This window comes from Ornithorhynchus anatinus, chromosome 17 (genome assembly GCF_004115215.2).
Source record: "Ornithorhynchus anatinus isolate Pmale09 chromosome 17, mOrnAna1.pri.v4, whole genome shotgun sequence".
NCBI classification, from domain to species: Eukaryota; Metazoa; Chordata; class Mammalia; order Monotremata; family Ornithorhynchidae; genus Ornithorhynchus; species Ornithorhynchus anatinus.
Window position 1 is genome coordinate 8,169,432 of NC_041744.1, and position 25,874 is coordinate 8,195,305.

At 44.3% G+C, this 25,874-nt stretch overlaps 1 protein-coding gene across 1 annotated transcript in view; it reads left to right on the top strand.

Moving 5' to 3' along the window:
- Positions 1 to 2,256: 2,256 nt before the first annotated feature.
- BLMH (bleomycin hydrolase) overlaps positions 2,257 to 25,874 on the top strand; it is a 34,147-nt gene continuing 10,529 nt past the window's right edge. The window contains exons 1-10 of the mRNA XM_029082172.2: positions 2,257 to 2,447; positions 3,891 to 4,088; positions 5,450 to 5,559; positions 8,414 to 8,555; positions 10,584 to 10,672; positions 12,406 to 12,498; positions 18,353 to 18,508; positions 19,875 to 20,033; positions 20,147 to 20,214; positions 20,935 to 21,052. Coding sequence (XP_028938005.1) covers positions 2,435 to 2,447; positions 3,891 to 4,088; positions 5,450 to 5,559; positions 8,414 to 8,555; positions 10,584 to 10,672; positions 12,406 to 12,498; positions 18,353 to 18,508; positions 19,875 to 20,033; positions 20,147 to 20,214; positions 20,935 to 21,052 — 1,146 coding nt within the window. The 5' untranslated portion in view covers positions 2,257 to 2,434. The remainder of the gene's footprint in view (positions 2,448 to 3,890; positions 4,089 to 5,449; positions 5,560 to 8,413; positions 8,556 to 10,583; positions 10,673 to 12,405; positions 12,499 to 18,352; positions 18,509 to 19,874; positions 20,034 to 20,146; positions 20,215 to 20,934; positions 21,053 to 25,874) is intronic.

Below are 25,874 nucleotides of genomic sequence, written 5' to 3' on the forward strand. Positions count from 1 at the left end.
GGGGGAGATACAGGGTAATCAGGTTGTCCCACATGAGGCTCACACTTAATCCCCATTTTACAGATGAGGTAAATGAGGCCCAGAGAAGTGAAGTAATAATAATAATGTTGGTATTTGTTAAGCGCTTACTATGTGCAGAGCACTGTTCTAAGTGCTGGGGGAGATACAGGGTAATTGGGTTGCCCCACGTGAGATTCAGAGTTAATCCCCATTTTACAGATGAGGTAACTGAGGCACAGAGAAGTTAAGTGACTTGCCCACGGTCACACAGCTGCCAAGTGGCAGAGCCGGGCTTCGAACCCATGACCTCTGACTCCCAAGCCCGGGTTCTTGCCACTGAGCCACGCTGCTTCTACCGTAAGTGCTCAATAAATACCACTGATGATGATTTGGATGGCAACCCCTTCCCTCTTCGAATGCTCCAGAAACACGGCATAATAATAATGTTGGTATTTGTTAAGCGCTTACTATGTGCAGAGCACTAATCCCAAGATCCAGGTGAACTCGGGTGCTGCAGCCACATTGCAGAAGTAGAAGGAGTATAGGCCTGGGAGTCAGAGGACCCGGGTTTGAATTTCAGCAGCGCCACTGATTGGTTGTTTGACACTGGGCAAGTCATTTCACTTCTCTGTGCCTCGCTTACCTCATCTGTAAAATGGGGATTAACACTGTGAGCCTTATGTGGGACAGGGACCGAGTCCAAACTCAATAACGTCTATCTACACCAGCGTGTAGAACAGCACTTAACTCTGCCACTTGTCAGCTGTGTGACTGTGGGCAAGTCACTTTACTTCTCTGTGCCTCGGTGACCTCATCTGGAAAATGGGGATGAAGACCGTGAGCCTCACGTGGGACAACCTCATTCCCCTGTATCTCCCTCAGCGCTTAGGACAGTGCTCTGCACATAGTAAGTGCTTAACAAATACCAACATTAGTATTATTATTATAGTAAGTGCATAATAAATGTCACTGTTACATATCCACCAAAACTACAGCATTGGGGAAGCAGCGTGGCTCAGTGGAAAGAGCATGGGCTTGGGAGTCAGGGGTCATGGGTTCGAATCCCAGCTCCGCCACTTGTCAGCTGCGGGACTGTGGGCAAGTCACTTCACTTCTCTGTGCCTCAGTTACCTCATCTGTAAAATGGGGATTAACTCAACCTGATGACCCTGTATCTCCCCCGGCGCTTAGAACAGTGCTCTGCACATAGTAAGCGCTTAACAAATACCAACATTATTATCCCAAGCGCTTAGTCCAGCACATCCCAGCTCTGCCCCTTGCCAGTTGGGTGACTTTGGGCACGTCACTTCACTTCTCTGTGCCTCAGTTCCCTCATCTGTCAAATGGGGATGAAGACCGTGAGCCTCACGTGGGACGACCTCATTCCCCTGGGCCTACCCCAGCGCTTAGAACAGCGCTCTGCACATAGTACGCGCTGAACAAATGCCAACATTATTATTATTGTAAGCGCTCAATAAATACTACTGGATGAAGTGACTGGCCCAAAGTCACCCCGCTGACAGGTGGCGGTGCCGGGATTAGAACCCACGACCTCTGCCTCCTAAACTCGGGTTCGTTCCACCGGCTCAGGCTGTTTCTCTGATGACTGCCGACCCCTCGACAGGTTCGACCGAGAGGCGTCAACGGCGGCCATGAGTCGCCGCGGGGCCTGTGGAAGGTGCTGAGGAGACGGTCCTCAGGGGGTCCGCCGCCCTCGCGCCCTCGGGCGCGCCCCTCCTCGCGCCCCCGCCTCTCGCCCTCGCGCGCCCCGCCCGCCTCGCGCGCCCTCCCCTCTCGCCCTCGCGCGCCCTGCCCGCCCTCGCGCCCCCTCCCCTCTCGCCCCCTCCCCTCTCGCCCTCGCGCCCCCTCCCCTCTCGCCCTCGCGCGCCCTGCCCGCCTCGCGCGCCCTGCCCGCTCGCCCTCGCGCGCCCTGCCCGCCCGCCTCGCGCGCCCTCCCCTCTCGCCCTCGCGCGCCCTCCCCTCTCGCCCTCGCGCGCCCTGCCCGCCTCGCGCGCCCTGCCCGCCCTGCCCGCTCGCCGTCGCGCGCCCTGCCCGCCCGCCTCGCGCGCCCTCCCCTCTCGCCCTCGCGCGCCCTGCCCGCCCGCCTCGCGCGCCCTGCCCGCCCGCCTCGCGCGCCCTCCCCTCTCGCCCTCGCGCGCCCTCCCCTCTCGCCCTCGCGCCCTGCCCTCTCGCGCATGCTCCCACCCCGGGCGGGGCCCGCTCCCCGTCCGCCTTGACTCAGCAACGCGAGGGGGCGAGGATTGTCCCTCGGCGGCCCCCGTTTGTAGCCCCGCCGGCCTCTCCCCGGGCCGGGGCTTCGCTTTCTCTTTCCGGTGCTGCGGCCGCGGTCGACTCCTTTCCCCCCCATCCCCGGACCTTCCCCCCCGTCGGGACGCCCGAAGCAGCGGTCAACGCTTCGCGCAGCGCTGTCGCCATGAACAACGCCGGTGAGAGATGCGGCGGGGCTCGGTCCGGCGCCCTGACCCTACGAAGCGCTCAGTAGATACCGTCGATCGATCGATTGATTGCTTTGGGGGGGGGGGAGGGGAAGTGTCCGGTTGAAGGGTCCGTTGCGAGCTGGATGCTTGCAGGGAGGAGGACCCCCCCCTTTCCTCTATAGGGGTTCAGTACAGCGCCCTGCCCCTAAGAAGCACTCAATAAATACCATCGATCGATTGATTCCTTTGGGGGGGGGGTGGAATGTCCGGCCGAAAGGTCGGTTTCGAGCTGGATGCTTGCAGGGAGGAGGATCCCCCCCCCTTTCTCTACAGGGGTTCAGTACAGCGCCTTGCCTCCAGGAAGCGCTCAGTAAATACCATCGATCGATCGATTGATTGCTTTGGTGGGGGGATATCCGGCTGAAAGGTCGGTTTCGAGCTGGATGCTTGCAGGGAGGAGGACCCCGCCCCCCTTTTCTCTACAGGGGTTCAGTACAGCGCCTTGCCTCCAGGAAGCGCTCAGTAAATAGCATCGATCGATCGATTGATTGCTTTGAGGGGGGGGATGTCCGGCTGAAAGGTCGGTTTCGAGCTGGATGCTTGCAGGAAGGAGGACCCCCCCCCCCGCCTACAGGGGTTCAGTACAGCACCCTGCCCCAGGAAGCACTCAATAGATACCATCGGTCGACTGATTGCTTTTGGAGGGGGATGTCCGGTGGAAGGGTCGGTTTCGAGCTGGATGCTTGCAGGGAGGAGGACCCCTCCTCTTTCCTCTGCAGGGGTTCAGTACAGCGCCTTGCCTCCAGGAAGCGCTCAGTAAATACCATCGATCGATCGATTGATTGCTTTCGGGGGGGATGTCCGGCTGAAAGGTCGGTTTCGAGCTGGATGCTTGCAGGGAGGAGGATCCCTCCTCTTTCCTCTACAGGGGTTCAGTACGGCACCCTGTCCCAGGAAGCGCTCAATAGATACCATCGATCGATTGATTGATTGTTTGGGGGGGAAGATGTGCAGTTGAAGGGTCGGTTTCGAGCTGGATGCTTGCACAGAGGAAACCCCACCCCCACCCCACCCCTTTCCTCCAGACCCTAAGATCGTTTTGGGAGGAGAAGGTTTCTTCCAGTTCTGTGATAGTGACCTTTCGCAGCCGCTTAGTGCAGTGTTTTGCACATCAGTGATTGATTGATTTCTGGAATCAGCTGCTTCGGGATGGAGAGCGGAACCGTCCCGATAAGGAGTCGTGGCCGCCAAGCGCAAAAACTGCCCGTTTGGGAAAACTGCGAAAATTGCAAGGTTTTGGAAAACTGCAAAAATCGTAAAAGCTGCAAAAACTGCAGCCCCCTCCCCGAGGCTCGGTTCTCTGGAGGGCAGCCTCAGGTGCTTGTAGACTAAGCTTTGACGCAGAAAGGCCCCGAAATTTGGTTTTAACGTTTTTCCTTTCCGTCTCCCTAGGGCTAAGTTTAGAAAAGGTGTCTGCTCTGACCAAGAGACAGAACGCTGACCCCCAGTTCCTTCTGGCCCGGAATATCGCGTCCACCCATGACCTGCTGGAGGTCTGTCTGCAAAGGCAAGCCGTGCAAGACACCCAACACGTGTTCCAGCATGTCGTGCCACAGGAGGGCAAGCCGGTCACCAACCAGAAGAGCTCAGGTTGGGAAAATGTACTGTGGGGGCCGTTCCACCTCTCGAGATCTTTCGGTCCAGACCTTCGGTTAACGAGTTCCCTTCTAAGGTTCTGGCCCGGGGGTTCTTAAAGAACCTCGCTTTTAGGAGAAATTGGGTTGGAAGTACTCGTCGCTGGACCGATGCTATGAACAAAACCATTTCTTCCAAGACTGGACCCCTTTGGATCCCTAGATCGGGAGCCTCGTAAGGGACGGGGACCGGGCCTGCCCCAGTGCTTTAGTACAGTGCTTGGCTTTGTTAGCGCTTAACAGACACCGCAATTATTATTATCCAGATAGATGCACTGGGGGAAGAAAGAGAAGCAGCGTGGCTCAGTGGAAAGAGCCGGGGCTTGGGAGTCGCAGGTCATGGGTTCGAATCCCAGATCCGCCGCTTGTCTGCTGTGTGACTGTGGGCAAGTCGCTTAACTTCTCTGTGCCTCAGTTCCCTCATCTGTAAAATGGGGATTAACTGTGAGCCTCACGTGGGACAACCTGATGACCCTGTATCTCCCCCAGCGCTTAGAACCGTGCTCTGCACATAGTAAGCGCGTAACAAATACCAACATTATTATTACCTCGTCTGTAAAATGGGGATTAAGACTGTGAGCCTCACGTGGGACAACCTGATGACCCTGTATCTACCCCAGCGCTTCGAACAGTGCTCTGCACTTAGTAAGTGCTTAACAAATAACATTGTTATTATTATTACCTAGTTTTTCAATAGCAATCTCTTTAAATCGCCTGTGAAAGAATGCATTCCTGCAGAACTGACTCTAAGGTCAGAAGACCTGGACAGCGACCCATCATAAAGACTTGTAAATCAGGTTTGGTATCTTTTCCCACATCCTGTAGCACCTAGGCCATCCAGTGCCTTCAACCCAGTGGGTGCTTAGTAAATATTTGATGAGGATGCCATTCTTTTTGTATAGTTCCTCAGTCTCCTCTAACTTGGTTAAATTATTTGAATGAGAAGAATGAATATTACTGGCCAGTCCAAGTGATTTGAGTTTGTACCCCAACTTACCTTGGTATTATTGCCATCTTTGTAATTCCTTGGTTTGTCTCCTGTTACTTTTCTTTCCCTTTCTCATTAACTACTCTAGACCCGGAACCTTTACATCAGAAATGTTCAGAGTGGGGAAGAAAGGTGCAGTTGGGAAAAAATACTAAAACACACCTTGGGGTTTTCCGAGCTGCTTATCCTCTCCCTTGTTGCTGCTTGATTTCTGAATCCTCCTGAGGTTGTGTCATAGGTGCAGTGCTACGAAATACAGTTGTGTGTCAAATACAACCTGTGTGAATGTTAGTCCATGCTATTCAATGCACTCTTTGTTGTCGTTTCAGGGAGATGCTGGATTTTTTCCTGTCTGAATGTTATGCGTCTTCCTTTCATGAAGAAACTAAATATTGAAGAATTTGAGTTTAGTCAGTCATATTTGTTTTTCTGGGACAAGGTAAGGGAGGGTACTTTAGGAGTTTGTTTCAATATCATCTCTGGGTTTTCAGCAGGGCCCTTCTCTTCTCCTAAAACCTTGTTCTTCCCATTTTGTTCCACTCTAGTTTGTGTGTGATACACTGTCATTCTTTCAAAAGTGGCAATTGCAGAGGGTGGAATTACTTTCTCAAAGGAAATAGCGTGGCCTTGTGGGGCTGTGTAGTCTAATGGAAAGGATATGGGCCTGATGTCAGAGGACCTGGGTTTTAGTCCCAGCTCTGCCATTATCCTTCTGTGCCCTCAGGTAAGTAGGTTATCCAGCCTGGACCTCGGTTTCCTTCCCTGTAAAATGATATGAATGATACTTGGCTCTCCCCTGCTCCAGGGAATGAAGGCAGGACCTGGCCTGAGGTCATAAACCAGGCTAATGGTAGAGATGGGATTAGAACCCAGGTCCTATGACTCTCAGGCCTGTGCTTTTTCCACTAAGCTATGCTGCTCCTCACTCTCTCATCACAATTGGCAGCACCGTCACCCTCCCCATCTCTCAAACCTGTGATCTGGAAACCTTTCTTCCTACCTACATATTCAGTCCTTTTTTTAATGCTATTTTTTCAGCACTTAACTATGTGCCTGGTACTGTACTAAACATTGGGGAAGATACAAGATAATCAGTTTGGACACAGTCCATGTCCCATAAAAGGCTCATTGGTTTAATCCCCATTTTTCAGATGCGGTAACTGAGGCACAGAGAGATAAAGTGACTTACCCAAGGTCATGTGGCAGACAAATGGTGGACAGATCTGCTGCATAATCCCATCAGTTTTTTCTCCAGTTTTTCCAGAATCGGCCCCTTTGACTCTATCCATCTGGTCAAAATGCTGGTCTGGGCACTTGTCCTTTCCCAGCATAATTACTACATCAGCAATGGTCAGATTGACTTTCTTGTCTTCAGGCTCTCCCCTCTCCAGTGCATATTCGATTCTGCTGCCTGAATCATTTTTCTAAAATATTGTTCTGCCCATGTCTCCCCACTCCTGAAAAGCCTCCAAGGGTTGCCCACTGTTTGCTGCATCAAGCAGAACCTCCTGACTATTGGCTTGTACTTTTTCAAGCATTTAGTACAGTGCTCCGCACACGTAAACACTCAATAAATGCCGTTGATATGATGATCGACTCTCTCCCCAGCTAGTTATCCTCACTCTTTTCTCACCAAACCAGAGCTGGCATGCTTCATTCTTATCAAGCCAGTCTACTCACTGGACCTCATTTCTGTCTCTCCTTTAGTTGAATTACTGGTCATGTCCTCCCTCCTACCTGGATAGCCCTCTCCCTTCACATCCAACTGATCACACCTCTCTCCATCTTCAGAGACCTTATGAAATTACATCTCCTCCACGAGGACTTCCCCAATTTAATTCCTCATCTCCCCATCCCGTAACGTGGCGCAGTGGAAAGAGCACGGGCTTTGGAGTCAGGGCTCATGAGTTCGAATCCCAGCTCTGCCACTCGTCAGCTGTGTGACTGTGGGCAAGTCACTTAACTTCTCTGTGCCTCAGTTCCCTCATCTGTAAAATGGGGATTAAGACTGTGAGCCCCACGTGGGACAACTTGATTCCCCTGTGTCTACCCCAGCGCTTAGAACAGTGCTCTGCACATAGTAAGCGCTTAACAAATACCAAAATTATTATTATTATTATTATTAACCCCACAGCATCCACTTTAGCACTTCGACACCTCCCAAGCACTTGAGAGCTTACTCCCCATATATTTATATTCTGCTACTTTCTCTTAGCTGTAATTTATTTCAATGTCTTACTCTTCTGCTAAATTGTAAGCTCCTTGAGGGCGGGAAATCCATCCACTCATTCTATTGTGCTCTCCCAAGCACTTCCGGGGGCCGCCCCGTGGGCCTACTCACTTTTGAAGGTGGTGATGGGTACGTAGGTGACCAGCGTGTACAGCTTGTTGGGAGAATCTTCGTCTTCATTGCGCTTTCTGGACAGACGCACCCGCATGCGGTAGGGGACGTTCCTAAGCGGGAAGGGAGAAGCAGCGTGGCTCAGTGGAAAGAGCACGGGCTTTGGAGTCAGGGCTCATGAGTTCGAATCCCAGCTCTGCCACTTGTCGGCTGTGTGACTGTGGGCAAGTCACTTAACTTCTCCGTGCCTCAGTTCCCTCATCTGTAAAATGGGGATTAAGACTGTGAGCCCCACGTGGGACAACCTGATTCCCCTATGTCTACCCCAGCGCTTAGAACAGTGCTCGGCACATAGTAAGCGCTTAACAAATACCAACATTATTATTATTATTACTTAGTACAGTTCTCTGTACGCAATAGGAGCTCAATAAATACTACCGATTGATTGAACAGCCAGAAATGTAAAGGGGCTCTGCCCTGCCATTTAGGTAGGTGTCAAATTTTAGTCTCAGTCCGTAGAAGGATTCTTTTTGCAGTAAAATGAAAAGCACATTGACCCTCTACCCTATTACTTGCTTCCTTCGCCCCTCTTACCTTATTTAGATTTCTGAAGAAAACACTCAAGTTACCCCAGTATATTTGGATCATGCTCCTAGATCTTCTTGATTGAAGAAAAAGTTCCATTTGTGTTTCTTGCAATTAACATTTGGGATGAAAAGGAAAGAGACTCTTAAAAATTTCAGTTTTAGTGCGGGATAATGGTTTGGATGGAATGTTGCACCTTTTCTAAGGTAAAAGGAACAGGGACTGTAGTGTGCTGGGCAGCCACGTTAACTTTCTGGAACCACATGTTGGGCTGGGAGCTGCCTCCTACGTCAGTCGGTGGTGTTCCACCTATCAAACCAATGCTATTTGAGTTTTCTTAAATCCTCCTTGACTTGTTCTGTTCCAGGTTGAACGTTGTTGTTTTTTCTTGAATGCCTTCATTGAAACTGCCCAGAGACAGGAGCCTGAGGATGGAAGGCTGGTTCAGTTCCTGCTTTCCAACCCCTCAAATGATGGCGGTCAGTGGGATATGCTGGTTAATCTTATTGGTAAGAGAAATTTTTTTCCCAACGGTAATTCCCTAAAAATGGACTCAGACTCTTGCGTTCTAGGACTGGTTATTTAGTTTGTAGCCATTTCGTGATCAATCTTCCAGCAGGGAGTAGTGGGTAGCAATAGGAGCCTTTACCTCTTTTGTGGTTTTGTAACCTTGATTCAGATATTTTTTTTTTCCCGGCTCCTTTCTCTGCTCCCACCACTTCCAATCCATTATTAGGAGGGTTTTGGCAGCTAAGGAAATCCTCTGTTGGAGGCAGCATTACCAAATAGAAAGCATAGGTCTGGGAGTCAGAAGACACATGTCCAGTTTTGTCACCGGCCTGCTCTGTGATCTTGGGCAACTCACTTAACCTCTCTGGGCTTCAGTTTCCTCATCTGTAAAATGGAGACAGAAACCAGCTCTCCCTCCTTCTTAGATTGTGAGTCTTGAGTGGGATGGAGATGGTGCCCAGTGTGATTCTCGCCCAAACACATTGCGTGTCACCGAGAAATTACTTCACGAGTACTATTATTATCATTAGAATCATGAGTGGGGAGATCATTGTGGCTACTAACTTGCTTAGCTTGCCTCTTCAAGTTTATATTGGTAGTTCAGCAAGGGGGTAGATTTAAGCAAGATTTAAATCATAAAATTGGGGTAGGGAAGGGGCAAAAAAATGAAAGAAGGAGCACAAGGAAAAAGATCAGTAATTTAGATCACTTTTTGGGTTTCCAATCGAAAAGACTTCTGTGGTAGGATCCGCATAACTCACCTTTTGTACCTACCTCTGGGTTAGTGGATAGATTGAATAAACCATAAGAAACATAGTGGAAAGCTTCTATGTACAAGAAGGAAATCTGTGCTTCCACGATGGTTGTGTCCAGAGCGTATGTGAGGTCGGCAGTAAAAGTTTATCTGGGAACAAAATTACAGTAAAGTTGGATTTTCCTGGGCTTCTTCCGTCTTCCTTCCTGTCTCACCCCCAAATCTCACCCCCAAATCCTTCCCCTTGCTGCTGGTCTCTTCAGGCCCAGTCCCTGTGCAAAATTGAATATCCTTTGATTTTTCCTGTTTTCTTCTCCCTACTGAAACTCCTCAAACTGTCAGAAGTGTTTGATGATAACCTGGAGAGGTTTTTGCACATTACAGTAGTTAGCACATTCTCTGTCCAAATAGGAAAATTTCCCAAACTGCTTTTGTAGTTGGAAATTCAGAACCCTTCAGTAAATGGCCAGGGTGTTTGCTTGAGATTATCAAAATCCTTGACAGGGTCAATACCCCATACTTTCGCTCCTTACTCGTATGCTATTTTTTATTGATTTTTCCTCTTGTCTTTGAACTCCTCGCCCCAAAAAACTCTTTTTTTAATATCTCCACTTGAATTATAATGGAAAATGGCTTTCTGTTGTTTTGTCAACCAACTAGGTAGTAGTTTGCAACCTCTGATATCTGTAGGGCAATTCCCCCTCCCCCCGTTCTCCCATTAAATATTATAACTTCTTTTACTTGCACATTATGCAAATGTCAAATCTTATATGGGACATGGAATGCTGATGGTAAAACTTGTTGAATGGATTTGTTTAATGGCTTTGGGGCATTGGTCCTTTGAGGTTTTGTAGAGCAAATGGCTCCCCTTTTCAGAATGGCTTCCTTGTGCAGAAACCTAATTATTTTCCATTAAAATGGACTGAGGGAATATCAAAACCCTGTGCAGGCTTCTGAAAATATTTCTTGTTGGAGCCAACAAGTGGGGTTTTCTTTAAATCATCAATTTCTTTTCTCAGTAGTTTGCCATGGTTCCTTTTGTCCCTGGGCTTACAATCTAAAACAGATGTAAATTTGCATTTTAATACATTGTGCCCCAATTTATTTTACTTTCTAAACCAAAAATATGAGTCTAGATTTTTAAAGCACTTAAAAAAGGGGTTGGGGACAATTTGAAGATGATACTAGCTTCCATAACATACTGTGTTTTCTAAACTCTTTAATGCATTTCAGTCTCATCAGGGAGTGGAAAATCCTTTCTTTTCTCTTTTAGAAAAATACGGTGTTATCCCTAAGAAGTGCTTCCCTGAATCCCACACAACAGAGGCATCCAGAAGGATGAATGATATTCTGAATCACAAGGTAAAGCTTATTAACTGTATAAATGAGGTATGTGAATACATTTTTTAAGCCAACAGGAGAGCAAACTCTTGGGCTAGGGAAGGAAAAGTGGGAAGAGGGGCTGTTCTTTTCAAGCAGTTGTTTAGAGCTCTCATTTACAATCTTGGGGCCAACCTTATTAAGGAAACCCATGACCTCCCCACTGGACTCCCAGCCAGGCTTGAGCTCAGATATTCACAGCTACCTGACTTCAAAACCAAAACCCAAAATGCTAGTCGGGACCCAAATGCCCTGTACATCTAAAACATTTGTCAGTGGATTGACTGATGAGTAACTTCATCTCCTTATGATTTTGTAGAGGTTATTCAGCAGTCATGTTTATCCTATATAGAATGTATTCTGGCATACACTTATATATGCTTGAATATGAGATGGTAGACCAGTTTGTGGTACAAAATTGGAGTGGTAGTTTTTTGGGCTTGGGTTATCCAGTTTTTAAAAAAATATTCAATCTTATTTATTGAGCGCTTACTGTGTACAGAGCACTATATTTGTATTGTAGAAGGAAGGAAGTGCCTCCAATCAGTGGTATTTCTTGAGCGCTTATTGTGTGCAGGGCACTCTGCTAAGCACTTGGGAAAGTATAATACAACGCTATTTGCAAGGACATCAGCTATGTTTACCTACCTGCTGGAAATTTAATGTAGGGTGAAGCTGGACTTAGTAGTTTCAGTTATTCCAATGAGTCTTTCTCCCTGCTTTGTCCCTAGCCCACTTCCACAAGAATCAGCCTTTTCCAAGTGGGCTCTACCCTCCAGATAGTTTTGTTGGGTCTTGAAGGTTGCTTCTCTATTACTAAGTTGCCAAGGGCTACATTTTGGCTTGTCACCACTTGGGAGACACAATAAATTCCTTTTCTCGTTAAACGAGGAGTATGTTTTCCTAACTGTGGATGTAAGGGACTTCTGAATAAAACACCTATCATTCTGTGAGAAAAACCTTGGAGCCTCTCATTTCAAGGTATGACAGTAAGTCTACAAAATTGATTCCCTTATGTTTTTTTTTCAACCAAGAGTCGCTTAGGCATTCAAATCACGTTTTTGACCCTCTGGCAGTTGGAATAATGGCACCAAAAAATAAAATACGAGCCCATTCTTTCCCTGGGAATTGGCACAAAATTGGTCATATCTGTCCAGCAGAAAAGGAAAACTGATCAACAGGTAAAATTTTGACTAAATCAAATGCATTGGTCCGACTGGTACAGATCGATTCTCTGTATTGCCTCAAAGGGCTAGAGATGCTGTGGGGTTCAGCTGTAGATGCGTGTATTGTCACCGTTGATGCTAGCATCTGTTAGGCAATTTCCAATTTACCTTCTCTGGGTGCTGTGCCTATATTAACAGTTTCTCTTCTCCTTATGGAAAACATTTTTAGTAATGCTGTTTGTCGTCATTGCGTGAGCAATTATGGTGGTGAACAATGGGTATTCATGGGCTGGAGTTTAAGAGTGTTGATTGGGCAAGGATAAAAGAAGGTCAGTCCAAAATTCATTGACTTTTTATAAACCCCACCTTCTGGGTTAGTAACAAAGTAGGCTTCGGGCAGTCAGCAGTATTTATTGAGGGCATCTCTAGGTGATGAGCATAGTACCAGACCTAGCCCGTGGCCATTATTTCATCTCTTTTTATGTGGGAAAAGCGTCTCATGCTTTACAGTAGTAAATGAAGGTTTGGCTACTTTTTTTCTTTCAACAGATGAGAGAGTACTGTCTCCGACTAAGGAACTTGGTGAAAAGTGGAGCAACAAAAGGCGACCTCTCGGTAGCCCAGGACACCATGATGGAAGAGGTAATAACCATAATGAATACCTTGAATTTCTCAACTGCCTTTCTTCCAAAGAGTTCTAATAAAAGGGAGGGGCAGCGTTATTCACCCCATTTTGCCAGTGAAGAAACTGTGACAGAGACAAGTGGCATTTTAAGGCTCACAGCAACGAGATGGCATAGTTGAGATTAGAATTCAGGTCTCCAAAATCCCAATCGATTGTCAAGTGAACTAGATTGCTTGGATAATTATTTGGCCTCTCTGGGTGGGATCAGAAGGGAGGGAAGTGTTAAAGATAAGCACATTGATTTCGTAATTTTAAGAACTCAGCGCATGAGAACTAAAACAAGAGTTGGTTTTATTAACTCCAGTTAACTTTGGGTGGCTTTATGGATAATCTTCAAAAGTAACTGGATCAATAAATTGCCTATGAATTAGGATGCCCACTGCAGGGTTGGGAAATTAACGGGGGGACGGTGAACGACAAGGAGAGGAGTCTGAAGAAATTGTTGGAACTTTTTCTCCGCTCCTTCATCTTCAGAGGACTAGCAGGACATTACCTAATTTTGAACTAATGACGTCTGTGGCTAGTTTCTTCAGTGAGTCACCTAAACTGGTGAATTTATGAAACTATTTGTCTCTGAATTTGGTTCTTGTCTCTATTCAGTGTAGTAATAAACAGCTACTTTGCTTGGGGTGATGCTTGAGATGAGTCTCTGGTAATGAAGATTCTTGGTTTGGCTCAGTTAGTCATTAGGAACAATGATTTTCCTGCCCCTGCAGGCAAGTTTTGGTTGCGTAGTCAACCTACCACATTTCCAGATTAACCACATTTTGAATGGAGGAGAGAGAGAGAGAGAGAGAGAATGTGATTGTTTGTAATAATCATCCTGTACAAACCAATGGTTTGTCTGTTCCATAAGTAGGCTAATAGTAATAGTGGCATTATTGATCCCTTCCAATACTAAGTGCTCGGGAAAAGCAAGTCAGTTGTGGATTTTAGTAGTCAGTCACCGGTACGTACATATTAAGCATCTATCGTATACAGAATACTAGGTACCGAGGAGCATTACAAAAGACAAGACATAATTCCTCTCCTTGAGGAACTTAATATCTGAACATTCCCTGAAAAGTATTCATGAGTACTACACAGAACTGGTCATCACTCCACAAAGAGTTCAGCCAGACCTCCTGAAAGCCCTCCACCTCCAACATGTCTTCTCCGATTAATTTTTGGCACCCCAAATCATAAACACTCATCGGCCATCTCTAGCATTTTTGCCCTTTTTATCCCCACACTCAGCTCTGACAATATCTACGTTATTTTCAATGGTGCAAATAATTGATTTATTTTCACCACTCTTATTTTTAAACACTTTTTGTGTCTATCTCCCCCAGTACAGTGTAAGCTCCTTATTGGGTGGGGAGTTGCTTTGTTCTGTATTTCCCAGTTGTTTCCTACAATGCATTGCACCAAGTGGTTACTAAAATAAATGCTATTACTACTATAACTTAGAGGAGAGCATACGTTTCTTTCAGCCCTAATTACTGATCCCAAACTGATCTACTGTTGAACTTAGGGTGTGACTATGGAAAGTACACAGTTTAGCCAGTTCTGCCATGAGACGGGTTATTTTCCTGAAGAACCTTCCACTCTTGAAAATCCATGTTGTAGTTTCCATTACAGTTCTGACACCTCATATCAACCATATCTATTTAGTGCTTACTTTGTGCAGAGCACTATACTAAATGCTTGGGAGAGTACAGTACAAAAATATAATAGACACATTCTCTCCCCACAATGAACTTACAGTCTAGCGGAGGAGACAGACATTAATATAAATAAATGTATGCAAGCCCTTTATTCTAGCACCATATCACAACATTCAGACATATTTGCAGTGGGAGAACATTCGGTGATTCCACAGTAGTGCCCTGCACACACATTGTTGATGATGATGATTGAAAATAAGCATTTTGGCAGAGCAGCGTGTAATTCATACTTAATTGTGCAATGTAGAGTAATTCATTTTGGATCTTGATGATATTTAGGCAGAGAGTAGATGGGCAAGTCTTTTGTGGAATAAGGGGGGAGGTTAAATTTTGGGAACTCAGATTTTTTCCAGAAAATACTAAATGTAGCAAGCAAGGGCTACTACAGCAGTTCCCCACAAGAGAGCAGAGTGGGATAGCAAAATCACTCCTCCAGCTTCTCGCTAATTTTGTAGCCCAGGGGAAGAAATGTAAGTATACAGCATCTTAATCTCTAAAGGAAGAAAGGGTATTACCACAGGAAACCCCAAATCAATTTTTTTCCACAAGGCCTGTAAAAGACAGAGTTGACTCTGAAGAAGAGTGTAAATTGTCTCCAGGTAATCATTAAAATAACATTAGGGCAAATACCCCTCTTCTTCAATATCATCTGAAGATTTTGGGTAATGGACTATATTAATGGACCAATAGAAAATAAAGCAAAGCATCTTAGTTTACAGCATGGAATATGTGTTCCACCACAAGCTAGATAAAAGACTTACCAATCTTATTAATCCTCCCTGCCACAGAGCAAGTACATAGAACATTTTTCTGATGGTTAAGTAGAGTGAATTTTCCTGCATCTTGAAGCATTTCTTAAACAGTGTTTCTGGTTACTTCTTGATCATTTGGTCAAGGGCAAATCTAAAAATGTTTCTAGTATATCCTTTATACTTTAAACCCTTTACATTATCTCTAAACTTCTGGTTTATTATTTTATTCCATTTAAACAATTCCATTTATGGGCATCTGAAGACTTTCAGGCATTATAAAGAATCCCTCACATGCCTGAGTTAGCAGTGGAACTGTGCCCTTTCACCCTCAGGTGATCAAAGGTCTTGGGCATCAAATTTATACCACACCTGAGTATCCAAATGGTAAATTAAGCAGACTCAACAAGCAAATGCACTAGGTTTCTCAAGAAAATGATATGGCAGGTTTGCCAACTGGCAAAATACCTATGACAGTTAACAATAGTAAGCAGGTTATGGTTGTACTCTCGATACAGCAGTGTGGGCTAGTGGAAAGAGCACGGACCTTGGGAATCAGAGGAGCTGGGTTCCAGTCCCACCTCTGCCACTGTACCACAGTTAATACCATTTTTCTTTTCTGCCTGTTCTCTCTGTGTGATTTTTCCAGGGAGACTGAAAGAAGAGTACTTTGGGCGCTAAGAAGCAAACCTGACATTGGGAGAATTGTTGGGTGCGGGGGTGGTGATGAGGCCTTCCACCTGACAACTTCCTATTGCCACCCTGGGCCCTATAGAACAACCGATCTGACCTTCTTTTCCTCCTTGAACTTCCCATTCCTATACTGTGTTTTTTTTGCCTCTTTGACAACTTAGTTTGGATGGCATTTATTAAATATGCTCTTGGCATTTTGATGAGCAAATCCATTCCTGTTGCATCACCTTAATTGGAAGCTCTCTTATCACTTCTTTCATTATGAACCAGTTCTCTACCTCTCTCGTTCTGCCTGTTCTCGACTGGCTTGCCTTATTTCGTTGGCCTTGCAACTACAGAAGTGCTGTTTGGTGTGTTGGAGAGTATTTGGTCAAACTCTGTGCTGATAAGGATCAGAGTTGGAGTCGTCAACAAAACAGTGACTGTTGACAGTTCTTCATTTCCAGCACTGCCGGTACTGAACCAGTGGCCTGACATTTACTCATTATGAGGCAGTTGCCTCCATTTGGATGCTGGGGGTAAATGTCCTTTGTACAATTTCAACATATCAAGTGCTTTTGAGGTAAACTAGTCTGAAGGCTGGTAGAATGAATGAGGTTAGGAAGAGCAACAGCACTCCATTGAAACAAGTGTGTGTTGAGTCAGGGAAGGTAGAAATAGAATTTGTTAAATAACCTACTGTTGGCATGTCTTGGATTCAGTTTAGACCAGCTCAGCACCCCACATGGGCTTTGTGTTCACAGGAAGCATGGAAGGTAAGAACTGGAAAAATACGCCCAAATCCTGTGAAGACTGTCTTACTCAATTTTTGCAGTAATATGCCAGAATCACATCCTTGTGCCAAACCTCGCTGGATCATTTTTCTCCTGGCTTAGATAAAAAAAAAAGATGGAATTTGCTTTTCTCTTGATTTCTGTAGATAAGGAGTTAATGGAGAGTTAGCTTATATAGCATGTGCTGAGCCCACTACCTCTTAAACACTTACAATTTTTCAATAGTTTACTCTTTCCAATCAATCATTGATATTTACTGGGCATTTACTATGTTCAGAGCATGGTACTACATATAGTATTTGGTGTCTGCACTTAGTTTTTAACCCCATATAGCAAGACGTTGTTGAATTCAAAAAGTAGCCAATCCCTAGAAGCTTTAATGGTGAATAGATCCAAAAACCTTCTGTGCACTAATGGCAAGAAGAATTCATTAATTTAGAGCAAAAGCAGGTTAGCTGTACTTGCAGTTTGCTGCCTTTGATCCCTTTGCTAGTGTGGTGTGAAACCAAGATACAGCAATCCAGGTACAGACTAGGGAGAAGAGAAATAAGACCCAGGGATGTTGATTTGTATACTGATTATCTGAGTCCAGTAAACAGCATTGAGGTCGCTTCTCCCTCCTTCATTCCAAGGAGAAAAAAGTGAAATGCCAAAGAGAATCACAGCAGTGCCTACAGATTTAGTTTATTTCTGCTGTGACAGTTGAAACAGGTCCTCCTGGCCATTTCTGTAAATCATAGCAGAGGTCTCGTCAGATTGCCTAATGTTTCAGCATTCAGGGTGGGTCTGTCAAGTTTAGTTTTCTGTGACATGCCCTTTAATGGGAGAAAAATACACCACCTACACAATCTATTGCACAAACTGATTCACTTCATCCTAATTACTACCTCTACGTACAGTCTTCTGGTGCTTTCACTATAACTAGTAAGAATCTAGTTAGAAATTGGCTGTTTGGTTTTATTCTACGTGTATATTTTTCCCTTAAGAAGTTCCATGAATTGGACATTGTACACCTGATTCCATTATCAAGCCATTCTTTTTCCTCTTCTCGGCCTGATTATTTTTCAAGGGAAATTCCATTTTAGACACTAAAAAAATGTATTTTCTTAATCCTGATTGTGGGTACAAGGAGGTTAGTTACCCTTTGCTAAGACAGTGCAATGAGAAGATGGGAACCTCATAGTCTCGGATCTCATCCTGCTCGCACCACTGACTTTCTGTAAGTTCACTTCTCCAAACCTCAGTTTTTTCCCTATATATAGAATGAGAAGACTAATGCTAACATCCACCTGGGCTTTAGTTAGGATTAAGCAAAGGTGGTAAATAATCCTAAAGACACATTTCCTGGACCCCCACTGTGAACGTAGTATGGAACAAAACATCTTGGTCAACAATAAGATTGTTCATAATAATAGTAACAAAGTAGAGGAAGGTTCTAAAGTATAAAGGCTGGTTAAGAAACAAAACCGCCTAGGAGGATTCCAGAAAGAAGGCTTCCGCTCTTATTTCCCTTATTTCTAAGGGAGGACTTTGGGGCTCGAAGGGAGGAAAATAAAATAAGAAAAGTCATTATTTGTCATTGAAAACCATTCAAGCAGAGGAGCTATGAAATTCCTGTTAGGCGCCAGTGCTATTTCCTTGGCAGATGTAGCTTCGGCTGGGAAGCAAGCACAAGGCACTATATGTTTAACATTTTAGAGTTCCATTGTTTTGAGTGTTTATTTGAGAACTTGTAAGCTTACTGTAGGTCTTTCTTTAAAACTCCTGATGTCTAATTCACCAAAGAATTCCTGTGGTTCCAGAAATTGGGTGGGGAGAAGAGGAAGAAAATGGTAGGAATGGTCAGACTGTCTCCTGCTACACTTCACCTTTCCTTGTTTTCCCTCCCAGATTTTCCGGGTGGTGAGCCTGTGTCTGGGAAGCCCACCAGAGACTTTTACTTGGGAATTCAGAGATAAGGAAAAGAACTACCATAAGATTGGACCTGTGACACCGTTGGAGTTCTACCGGGATCATGTCAAGTCACTCTTCAACATGGAAGACAAGGTTGGGGACCTCAGCAATAACATCTTTCTGAAATATAAAGAGCAGTTTAGGAGACTCACCGGGCCATTCACATTAGCTAGATTGGAAACAGATTTCCTTTCCCAAAAAAGAAGGTTTTTTTGTTCACCTCTGGAAGTGAAGTCTTTTTCCTCTGATAGGGGATGGCTGAACTCTGACTCGCAAACCATTTGCAGCTCTTTGAAGCCAACCGGTTCATCCATCCTTAGAAAGCTTGCTCTATCTCCAGACCCTGACAGAAACCAAACACCCCCTTAGTCTCTGCTCTGTTGTGTTGTAGGGAAGGGAGAAGATGAGAGGCCTCAGTGCAAGTTTACAGTTCTGTGCATTCCCTTCTCCCACTCCCGATCATTTGTGTTTATGGCCCCTAAATTTCTGAAGATCCTGTGCAATCCCTAGAGGCCATAAAATTGGGCACCCCGTATTCTGTGGCTTCCTGACTCAACGCAAGTACCTCCAGCAGTTTCTGGGTCTTCCTTCCCTTCAAGGTTCAAAAATCTCCCTCTTGGCACTCTTCTCTCTCCTCTAATCTCAACTGCAGGCTTCTTTTTTCCTAGCAAGGGAAAGTCAACCTTCAGAGATAAAGATCTCCCCTGTTGGCAAGGCCTTCTGTCTCCTGGGTTTCTATTCTCCATTGTTTAGTCTTCCACATCCTTGGAAAAGTATCAGGTGTCCTCTCCCTGGTCGCATGCTCCTCTCTCAATTAGTCTTTAGACCAAGTCACAATTTTGTTCTTGGGAGGCTCCTATCCTCTTAGAGAACCAGACTACCCATTCCTGGAGGCTCTGTTTTTTTGAGGCGCTCCTTCCTAGAAAAAAAAAACTGCAATCCACCTTACTCTCTATTTCCCACTAATCTGCTATGGCTGCAGAGGAACAAAGAAGCTTCCCTGCTCCATTAGTCACCTGCTTACACTGAACTTCTACATCCAAATAATGCACCTTCTTCTATAATCCCAGCCTCAGTGAGGCCTAGCTGGGTGCTCAGCCTGCAGCCTTCCAGGGTCCTTGAGAGCATATCATTTAAGTGAGTCTCTGCCCTGCTATAGCCAGTGAATGTCTTTGGGCAGGTGTTTTGGGGTACCTGTTGCCACTGAAAAAATAGGTAAGTGCAGTCCCCAAATTAAGTAGACTAGCTTAACACTTCCCTATGTTAACTAGTAAAACAGGGTTTTGTGATGCCATCAAAGTATTTCCCTTCCATCTGAAGCAGTGCTCTTGAAAGGGGAAAACTTCCAAGCAGAAGCACTTGTTCTGTCGAGGGCATATATGCAAGATCTGGTTTTTTTGTACCACAAAGCCTTTTGTTAGTTTTTGTGTCCTAATCATTCCTTCCTTGACCTCCTTAGGTTTGTCTAGTGAACGATCCTCGACCCCAGCACAAATACAACAAGCTTTACACAGTGGAATACCTGGGCAACATGGTTGGCGGGAGAAAAACTCTGTACAACAACCAACCCATTGACTTCTTGAAAAAAATGGTTGCAGCCTCCATTAAAGATGGAGAGGTTTGTGTTGGCTTTGTGTGTTTCCTGTTGTGGCCAGTATCTTCTTCTGGGATACTGGGAAGGTTCTGGGAGAGAGCACACGTTGACGTATTTTTCCCCTCTTTCCTCTATAGGCCGTGTGGTTTGGCTGTGATGTTGGAAAGCACTTCAATGGCAAGCTGGGCATCAGCGACTTGAATGTGTGAGTTACAGAAAATTAAATGGAAAGTCATTCGTGGGTTGTTGCTGCTGGAATGCATCCTTGGTATGAAATGACTGCTGCAGTTCATCCAAAGATCTAGTTTGGGCTGAGGGCAAATCACTTTTCCTCTCACCCTCTCAAATCTAGAGAGTCCCAGCAGAGGCATCTCCTGCTAAAAGTTCTGTCCTTGAATACCAAGTGTCGGTATTTGAGCTCAAGTCTTGAGGTGACAGGACAACTACTGAAGTTTTCACTGTCAGTTCCCTCTCAGTTTTCAAAGGACCATAAATACGACAGTAGCAAGAACTAAATGAGCAAACCTAACAGGCAGCTCAGCTCTCCAAATAAAGATATCAGTCACCTGAGGAAGGATTTATCTCTCTTTTCTAGGCCCACTTTTTTCCCTTTCCTTAAGGTCTTCTTGCTGTTTACCCATATCAGCTCTCCTGCTCTGGCATTTTAGGGAATAGCTTCCATTTCTGGATATTTCAGCAGGGACTTGAATATGGCAAAGAATGGTTCCCCGACAAGAAACGAGCATTCTGTGTTTAGCCTGACCATGGAATGAAAGCAAACCATCTTTGGCCTTGTGCTTTGTTTCAAGCAGTACGTTTTCCTCTGCATCCTCAGAGCAAGTGGCTGGTCCTTCGAGAGCATGGCTCCCCATGTTTTTCTTACTTTCATCCTTTCTCATTTTTTTTTAACCCAACATATTTGCAGTTATGACCACGAGCTGGTGTTTGGCGTCTCGGTGAAGAACTTGAGCAAAGCTGAGAGATTGACTTTTGGCGAGTCGCTGATGACCCACGCCATGGCCTTCACTGCAGTCACAGAGAAGGTATGACTTGTAGTAAGCCCTTGGTGGTATTTGCCCAGATTGACTTGAATTCTCCCACAGACAGCTTATCTTCCGGAGCACTATTCACAGTGTATATGCTGTCCCACTAAAGGTCAGCTGAAGGGCAAGGCTTTACATCTGTGCATGGTGCTTGCCCAGGGTCTTCTTTCCAGCGTCACTTGAGGCTTGGCCGACTACTCAGAGAACTAAAAATAGGGAAATTTCCAATGAGGAGTAGGATCTGGGTTGGCAGATCCCTAGAAATTTCTAGTATGACGAGGTATCGGTTAAAATGCCTCTGTCTCCAGGGTGTTAAAATGTGCTATGATTGATGTCGGTTTTTCCCACAAGTGGCTCATTTTTCTGTAAACAACAATGTGGATAAATGATAAACCGTCCTTTATATCATTCCCTGTGAATGCGTAAAAATGGTAGTGCGTGATCATTACAGTTGCATAAGGTCAGTGGATGGACTTGCCATACTTAGGTGTAAAGCACTTTCAGTTCATCCAGAAATTCTGTCTGGTTGCTAGTCTAAGGACATGTGGTTTGAAATAAATTCTGACTCTCTTCCTCCCTCTCTTTTTCTTTCTCTCTAGCTCTCAAACACAAAAATAAGTCTTTTCATATGCTTTCCAGCTCCTGCCTGGCTCAAGTGAGCTGTAGAGATACCCACCCTTTGATCCCATTCCCTATTTGAGACAGTTTAGTTATAACTGTGAAAGGTCTTCCTTCAGCTTACACCAACACCACTCAGAAGCCAAATACAAGTGTGGCCTAGTGGAAAGAGTTTGGCCCTGGGAGTCGGAGGACCTGGGTTTTAATCCCAGATCCACCACTTGTCTGCTGTGTGACCTCGGGCAAATCACTTAACTTCTCTGTGCCTCAGTTACCTCCTCTGTAAAATGGAGTTTAAAGCGGTGAGCCCCACATAGGGCATAGACTTGTGTCTAACCTGATTAACTTGTATCTTACCCCAGCGCTTAGGGTAGTTCCTGACACATAATAAATACTAACAAATACCATAAAAATTTTAAAAGGTAGTACCATTTATTAAGTGCTTACTGCGTACAGAGTGTTGTACTAAACTCCAGGGAAGAGAACAAAGGTGGGAATTAGATACAGGCCTTGTCCCATAGAAGCTCCTATAACCAACCATTTTGAATCCAGATCCTTTCTCCTCACAAGGAAACAGATATCATCTCTGACAAGGCTGATTATGGAGAGGCGGTAGCCAAGTTACTTCTGTACATAAAAATAGTTCAGCAAATAGTATTGTTAGATGGCCAATTTTATAATGAGGTAAATGTTAGCTAGTACCAAGTACAGTGGACTTAATGGGCCTCAGACCACTTGAAGTTTTTTAACATTTTATTTTCATGTTCAGATTGCTTGACAAAGAATAGTTAAATGTGTTTTTGAAAGGCTAATCTAATCTAACTGCTTTGGTTCATGAAACATCATCTGTCATCGGGAGACTTAAATGGGGAAAAAAAACCTACTTTGGCATTATGCATAAGAACTACTACCTTGGGGTTTTCAATCCAAGTAAGAATAGCAGAATTGCCAGTTAAAGTAATCAGATTACCTCTCAGGATTATATCTTTAAGAAACAATATGCTAGTGTAACTTCTTAAGGTAATCTGTTACTTTGAGAACATAAAGAGTAGGAGCAGAAGAGTAGTCTGTTAATTTCCAAAATGAATTATATACATTGTGAAATTTTAAAAATAATCTCAGCATTAGCATTCTTCACAATGAACTTTTTTTGAAAAACATCAGACTTCTAGTGAGAGTATCACTGAACTTTAGTTAATTGCATAAAAGAATGTAAATGGATCTTGGCTTTGATCTGATTTCTTTACTCTTAAAATTTGGAACAGCAGCGGACATTTTTGCTGTTGCTTTTTATTTCCGTGTGTTATTTGTAATCAAGTGCAATGGTTGAAATCTAAGTAGTAATAGTAAGATGCTGAGCTATCATATACTGTTTCCCCCATCCCCAGTCCTCCAAACTGGAAAGAATTCAAGCCAGTGTGTTTATAGTATATGTTCATAAGACATAAACAAAATATGCACATCTGGAGTTACGCACACAGAAGACTGTAGAGTGTAATTGGTATTTTCAGGTCTGATAAAGGGGATCAGTTTTAAGGAAGACCTAATGCATGAGAGTAGAAACAAAAGATGGAAAATATACAAAAATCACTCAATTTAAACAGAATATACATATTAGGTCATTCATCCCTCTAGATTATAAGGTTGTTATGGAAGGGGAACGTTTCTGCTAATTTTGTTGTATTGTACTCACCCAAGTGCTTAATACAGTGTCCTGCACATAGTAAGCTCTCAATAAATACTACTGACTGATTGATTCAGACAGTATGTATCAAATGACTGTAGTCCCGAGAAGAGGTTCCTTTAAGGAGGGTTGTCTTTTGACACTGGCAGCAAAAGATCGGAAAGAATTTTTTTATCACTAAAATATTGGATAAATTGTGGTTTCCATGTGCATGTTTGGACATGTTTTTATAAAATTCAATGGATTTGCAACTACCAACTAAAGCTCCTTTAAATTAAAGTCAAATAAAAAATGTATTAGAGGTCTCTTTATCTGATTCGATTGCCAAAGTAGTTTTTTTATCATTTTCTCTCTGTATGAGAGTATATGTAACTATTTTTACTTTTCAGAAACAAAAGAGTACACTTAATCCCTGTTTTCCACTTTAAATTTTCCATTCTTCTGTTGGAGTGACCTACCAGTCATGTGGTTCTTTAAGTGACTCAGCTGAGTCTGTCCTCTTTTTTTACAGAAGACGCTGCAGAACCACAAAGCATTATGACTGTTGCTATTACAATTATTAATGATGGAGTCTTTCCCACCCCTTTCAAGTTTTCATTTCACAGCCCCTACAAATAGTAAGAATCAAAGCATGATTAAGAATAATAATGATCCCTTGAATTTGAATGACACCTTTCTTCTGAAAAGCTGAAAGTTCTTTTACCTTTATTATCACATTTATCCTTTCATGATGCTGGTAAGGAAGGGAGGAGTAGGTATTTTTACTTCTAATTTTCAGATGGAGAAACTGAGGCAGAGAGGCTAAGATTTTTCCAGCTTCAGGAAAGAGGAGGAGAGATTGCAAATCCAAGGAGGACCTGAGGAAGAAGGCACATTACATGCACTTCTTATTCTGACAGGGAGGGTTGGGAGTGGAATCCTCAGGGCAAATCATGTCTTGATTTCCTAGGAAAGCACGTGAAAGCTAAGATCTCAGTCCAGATTGGAATCCAGAATCAAGGCTTATAGAATGTCTGTGGCTGACAGCCGCTAACAGCAGTGGGAAACAAGCCTGGTAGCCCCAAAAGGCTGTGAAAGTTAAAGGTCTGAGGTCAGCAAGCTAAAGAAAAACCAAATCCAAATTGGAAAGCAAACCTGCCACAGGTCTGCAGTCAGGTGGAAGGTGATGGATGAGGCAGGTGGAAGGTAATGGATGAGGCAAACAGAAGGCAAGGCATTCCCTTTAGCATTCTGCTGAAATTTCTAGGCAGAAAAAATGGTCTAAATGTCACCAAGTGCCCAGGGGTGAAAATGATAGGCAAAAGCACTTTACCAAAAAAGGGGTTTCTTAGAGAGGCTCGCTGTCAATACAGAAGAGAAGACAAATGGTGAATGTTAGACTAACTGAACTTTTTGTGCCCTTATTGAAGGAAAGGAAAGGTTCAGTTTCATCACTGAAAATAAAGGGAAGTGGAGAAGATTGAAAAATCTCTCTGAGTCTTTATTTTAGTTTTTTGTGTTTTTTTTAAAGGAGGGCAGTTTTTGGCTTCATTGTCATGCTTTGGTTGGATTATTTTCAATATTTGTATAGCTCAAGCAATTAATAGAATGGTTGAAAGGGATCTCGCATCTCTCAGGTTGCAAGCAGAAAGAAGGGCAACCAAGATGATCTGCGAATGGAGAGGCTTCCTATTCTGCAAAATCTGGGGGGCTAGGGACTTCAGTCTGGAAGCTTATTTTAATGTAATTTATTTTAATGTCTGTCTCCACCTGTAGATTGGAAGCCCCTTGTGGGCAGGGAACCTGTCTACCAATTTTGTTATATTGTAATGTCCCAAGCACTTAGTACAGTGTGCTGCACACAGTAAGCCCTCATTAAATATGATTGAGTGATTGGAAATTTGCAGATTGAGAGGGGATATGACTGAAGTAAAAAAAAAACAAAAAAACCACCAATAGCCTGGTTCAGATGAGAATGAAATTGTTGTTCACCAAATGCCACACCAGAGTGAGGGAACACCCAATGAAGGTTGATGGTGGTAAAAAGCAATTTGGCCTACTGGAAACAGTACAGGCCTGGGAGTCAGAAGGTCATGGGTTCTAATTCTGGCTTCACCATTTGTCTGCTGTGTGACATTGGGCAAGGCACTTAACTTCTCTGGTCATCAGTTACTTCATCTGTAAAATGGTAATTAAAACCATGGGCCCCATGTGGGACATGAACTGTTTTCAGACTGATTATTTTATATCTACCCCTGCATATAGCACAGTATCTGGCGCATAGTAAGCACTTAAATACCATTTTTTTAAATAAAAAGGGTTCAACAGAAAAGGAATCACTTGTTCACACAGTGAGAGGATAAACATGGGATAATCCCAGGAATGTTTGAAAATGGAGAATATCAGTAGTTTCCAGAGGGGTTTGAATGAATGGTCCAAGGTGACCCATAAATGGGAAAGTTAAGTATTTAGATGGTACATTATTAAACATTAGGACTGATGTCAAGGAGGGCAGTCATCACATTTTCTCCAAGAATCCTG